This window comes from Saccostrea echinata, unplaced genomic scaffold (assembly GCF_033153115.1).
Source record: "Saccostrea echinata isolate AGI-Se365-2 ecotype Australia unplaced genomic scaffold, CSIRO_AGI_Sech_v1 ptg000036l, whole genome shotgun sequence".
Lineage (NCBI taxonomy): Eukaryota > Metazoa > Mollusca > Bivalvia > Ostreida > Ostreidae > Saccostrea > Saccostrea echinata.
This window is the reverse complement of record NW_026889785.1, coordinates 9749310-9753891: the sequence shown is the minus strand read 5'-3', so window position 1 is coordinate 9753891 and position 4582 is coordinate 9749310. Positions and strand designations below refer to the sequence as shown.

The 4582-nt window shown below is 31.9% G+C and overlaps 1 protein-coding gene across 1 annotated transcript; it reads right to left on the bottom strand.

Annotated features, from left to right (window-relative positions):
- Positions 1 to 890: 890 nt before the first annotated feature.
- LOC133200009 (uncharacterized) lies at positions 891 to 3486 on the bottom strand. Its single transcript, XM_061335781.1, has one exon. It carries the CDS (start codon positions 3481 to 3483, stop codon positions 1939 to 1941), a length of 1545 nt encoding a protein of 514 aa, XP_061191765.1. The 5' UTR covers positions 3484 to 3486; the 3' UTR covers positions 891 to 1938.
- Positions 3487 to 4582: the final 1096 nt, after the last annotated feature.

Below are 4582 nucleotides of genomic sequence, written 5' to 3'. Positions count from 1 at the left end.
AAAGTCAATTTGAAGCATAGAACTTGATATAGATATTTTTTCTAAGCTTCTAGATTTTAATTTGCATAGAGATTAATTTGTTCCAAATTGATGAACATCAGTGGCACATAATTTTTTTTGTCCCACCTTGAATATGGCTGGGGTATATAGTGTTTGTAGTGTCCATCTTTCGTCTGCATCTGTGTCACCCTTTGCGTTTAGCTCAAGTTCCAATGAAACTCTTTAAGATACTTTGACAATCCGTACACTGATGCATATAGATGAAAATTATTGAACTGTGGAAATTTTCTGACCTTGACCTTACTATTCATTATTTTGTGTTTAGGTAAAATAACTAAGATATTTTTATCAGAATTCATACTGATACAATCTAACTGTGACTTAATTTTCTGACCTTGACCTTCCCTATGACCTTGACTTCATATTAATTCTGGTTTTATAGAGATTAGGAAAAAACTCATATTTTCGTCAAAACTCATGCACTGATGCATATTGGTGGCAGTGTAACAGAGTTTCTGCATTTGATGTTGAATGAATTAAAACACCAGTTAGGGTTCGTTCTGTTTATTGTATAGTTAAATAATATTGCCCTGAAATATATAACATCAATATTGAGAATATGATAAAATCATTAAAGTGCACAATCCAATGTTATACACGATACTGCATAAAGGGAGATAACTCTTACATTCATTATACGTAATCCAATACCACCTTTGAATTATATTTTGTGCATACAATTAAAATACTTAACAACATATATATATATATATATATATATATATATATATATATATATATATATATATATATATATATATTACTATTTAAGCTTATAATATCTTCATAGACATTACATACTTTTTGTAAATAAACAATAGATCATAAAAACAATAGCATACCATTCTCAGGGAATAGGCAAGCTCCCGCATATAAGTGCAGAGTGCAAAATATCTTGACAAAGAGTGACCAGAATAACCTAGAATATTTAGAGGGAATTTGACAAACCAATAAAATGCAAGAACACAAAACTTAAACCCAATATATATAGTTTATAAAAAATAAAGATTACCCTCATTTTGTTCTTTAGTATTAAAGGTTATTAAGTTCTTGAGAAGACTCCATACATCAATACATCTCCGAGAGTTTTTACCATACATACTTAAATATGTATAAATTTGCTAAATGACATAATTAACTTGAAACAGTGAGACTTAATGCAGCTGTTATATGGGATGAATCAATCTCGGACTAAAAAAGAAAGGTACATTTTTTTATGCACTGTTGCAATACTAAGAAATGTTCTTTGGATGAGGCATTCATGTCCTATGGAAGTTTTTCTAGTTATTTTTGTGACATTCTTGTACAGTTTATGAAGACTTTTAGTACATTAAAGGCATTTTAAAACTCTAACTTGTTCACTTGACAATTTTATGCTTCTCTACAATATTTTGGAGGAGCTTAGAGTAACCTTATTTTCATCTAAGCTTGTATCTTTATAACTGAAGTAGGTTTTCATCATGCATTCAATATGAAGCAAGATGTCAACTTTTTCTACAGAAATATGCAAAATGCTGCAAGGTGCAGTTGACCTGAACATGTTTATTTGGGTAAATGATTTTAGTACCAGCAATAGATTGTGTACTCTTAGGTACATATTTATATCTGTATAAACTAGTACCAGGACAATTGGTAATCCCTTAAAAGGTGGTGTATTTTAAAAGTAAAACTGAACATCCTGATAGGATGATTGAAATTGCAATTGGCCAAGTTTTTATATGGGTGCAAATCCCATCAGAATGGACAAAGCAAACTAGAATATATTAGCAAGGGAGCTAAAGTTGTGTTCAAAGTTTTATTTCTAAAGTGTAAGCTTGACAAGCAAGTGTAATCCACGGTCAGAATATTCAAACATATTAATGAGATAGTAATCAATTTTTACAATTCATCTTGGTTTAAAAGAGAGTATAAATTTTGCTTTGCTGCTCTGAATAAGTCTATCCCAAGATTTTCACTTAAATCTAGAGGGTTTACTGATGATGTTAGCCTTTCAAAGATCAAATCCAATTGTGTTGGCAAACCAGGCATTTGAAATGTTTCTTGATTATCATGCAGTTCCTCGTCATATGATTCATGGTCTGGTGCTTCTTGGGGGTCTATTCCAAAGGTCTCGATATCTGATATAGGAATGTCTTCATTCAACTCAAAAACACAATTACCAACAGAGTTTTGCCGATTACGGTTGATCATTCCATTGATCCACATTTTATATGGACTCCAGTGGTGCTCAGTCCGCATGCTATGGCAGTTGTATGCATTTTTGAACTCTGTCAATGCCACATTAATTCTTGGAATGAATATATAGTGAAGACAAAGCATATCTATGTGATTTTCCATATCTAGTTCACTTATGCTTTCAAGATAATAAAACAAAGAGTAATATGTTTGAATTACAGAGTAAAACACATCTCTCCATAATCTCTCTATTCGAGAATTGTGTATGGACCTTCCTGCAATAAAGCTGCCACGATTTCTTCCTCTGGTTTGCTCCATATACCTGGCAACCTCAACATTCTCGGAACCTTTATCCCCTCTGACTCTTGAGGGTAAAGAAAATGTTTCAACAGCTTCCATAAACAGATTTAACACAGTTTCAGCAAGGTTATTGTTGGAACACTTTAAATAAACAATAAGTCGACTAAATCCATCTATACCACCATGGGTAACCATTTTCCACCTTATGAGTTTGTGGTGCCCATCGATATGCCATAGTGCATTTGGTCCAGGAACACTGTATGCCCTCCTATAGGTCATCAGACCCCACCGTAATGCTGAATTAACAGGATCAAGTGCTCTCAAAACTCTTCGAATCCTTCTGTGTTGTACAGTTATGCCATTTGACCGTAAATGTCCAATCACTAAAGAAACCCCACTATGAGGATGCTGGTCTTTTATGTTCTTTATTATTGTTGACAATTCTTCATCCCCAATTTCTGTGTATCTTTGAAAATCCACTTCATTTTTCAACCTCCTCCACAATGTGGTTCTATGAATTAGAAAGATCCTGGCGACTTCCGTATATTTAAACCCATGGTTCAATAAATAAATCACTTGCTCTACATTTATAAATGCTGTAGGTCTGCCTACATGTCCTGTATGCAAGACCTCCCCTGCACCATTCACAATTGCTGGGACACTGCATCGAGGAGATTGAATGTCTTGGATAATTTTTCTTACATAACTAAAATGATCCAGAAGAATTTCCACAGATTGATGTAAATCTGGTGATGCCTGGTTTCTAAAGGATGGATGTGATTCAATGAATGATAGGGTATTAATTGCTCCTCTTACTCTTTCCTGGCCAAATTCAATGTCATCATGAGTAAATCTGTCTTTCTCCTCAAAAAACTCGAACAACTCCAAAAGGCTATTGAAGAATGCTATGAAATCTCCTTCCATTTCACAAATATCTCTGTCAGCCATCCCTAATCTGAAAAGTATCAACTGAACAATAAAGTGACCATTGTGATTTCAAATATTTTACCATGTTAAAAGGGTTAGGGTTATAAAATTGACAAGTTTTTCCATAGGTTCCTTAAGAGACCATAAAGATGGTTGGATATGTGGAGAAAAAAATGCCCATGTTTCGACAAATAAAGTGAAAAATTTACCATTTTAAAAAAAATTTCTTTGATATTCCATTGTTATTTGTTGCTCATTTTTATAATTGCTAGCTGTTAATGACCATCATCTATGAGAAAATATTAATTAAATGTCAGCTAAAACATGTTTGCATGCGCCAAAGTGTCATCTTTTTCTATTTGCATTGAAATTATACTATTATATGAATTGAACATATTTTATTGACAAAGTCAAAAGGATCGGACACAAGTTCAGAAACTTAGATAGTCTTCTCCTAATACAACATTTTGTTAAAATTGCCAAAATAAAAAAGATATATACATATGGTCTACTACATATACGTAGTTATAGAAAGAAAAAAAAAAGTTTTAAGTGTACAAGTATAACTTGAATTGGTAAGAAGAAAATTTTTTTTAAAAAGTAAGCTTATTTTGAAAAACGACCACATTCATTTAAGAAAGTTTGAATGGTTTTGAAAAGTTCAACATTTTGTTCAATAGTAAGAGAATCATCTCCCCATAACATTAAATGTACATCTATAACATATAAATAATTAAATGATAAAAGCTTATTCATTAAGGAATTCCTTGCTTTTACATAATATTTACAAGCAAAAAACAAATGATATGCATCTTCTAGTAGTCCACAAGAACAATTAGGACTGGTTATTAGGTTACAGCGATATAAGTCAGACTTTAAAATACAATTATGTCTTAATCTTGTATGAATTATGTTCAAAAACCTTTTTCCATATGAAAAATATTTCTGAGGTTTTGCAATACTGTTGTGCAGATAGTTTTTAAAAATTTTGATAGAAGTTGCCTCCCTTGTTTTAAGACTAAGGGAATTCCACTTTCTAACTGTATCAGGAATAAATGATTTATTATATAGTTCTAATCTGTATTTTGGCAAAGAATAATTTAAGAAATTCCTGGTAGTG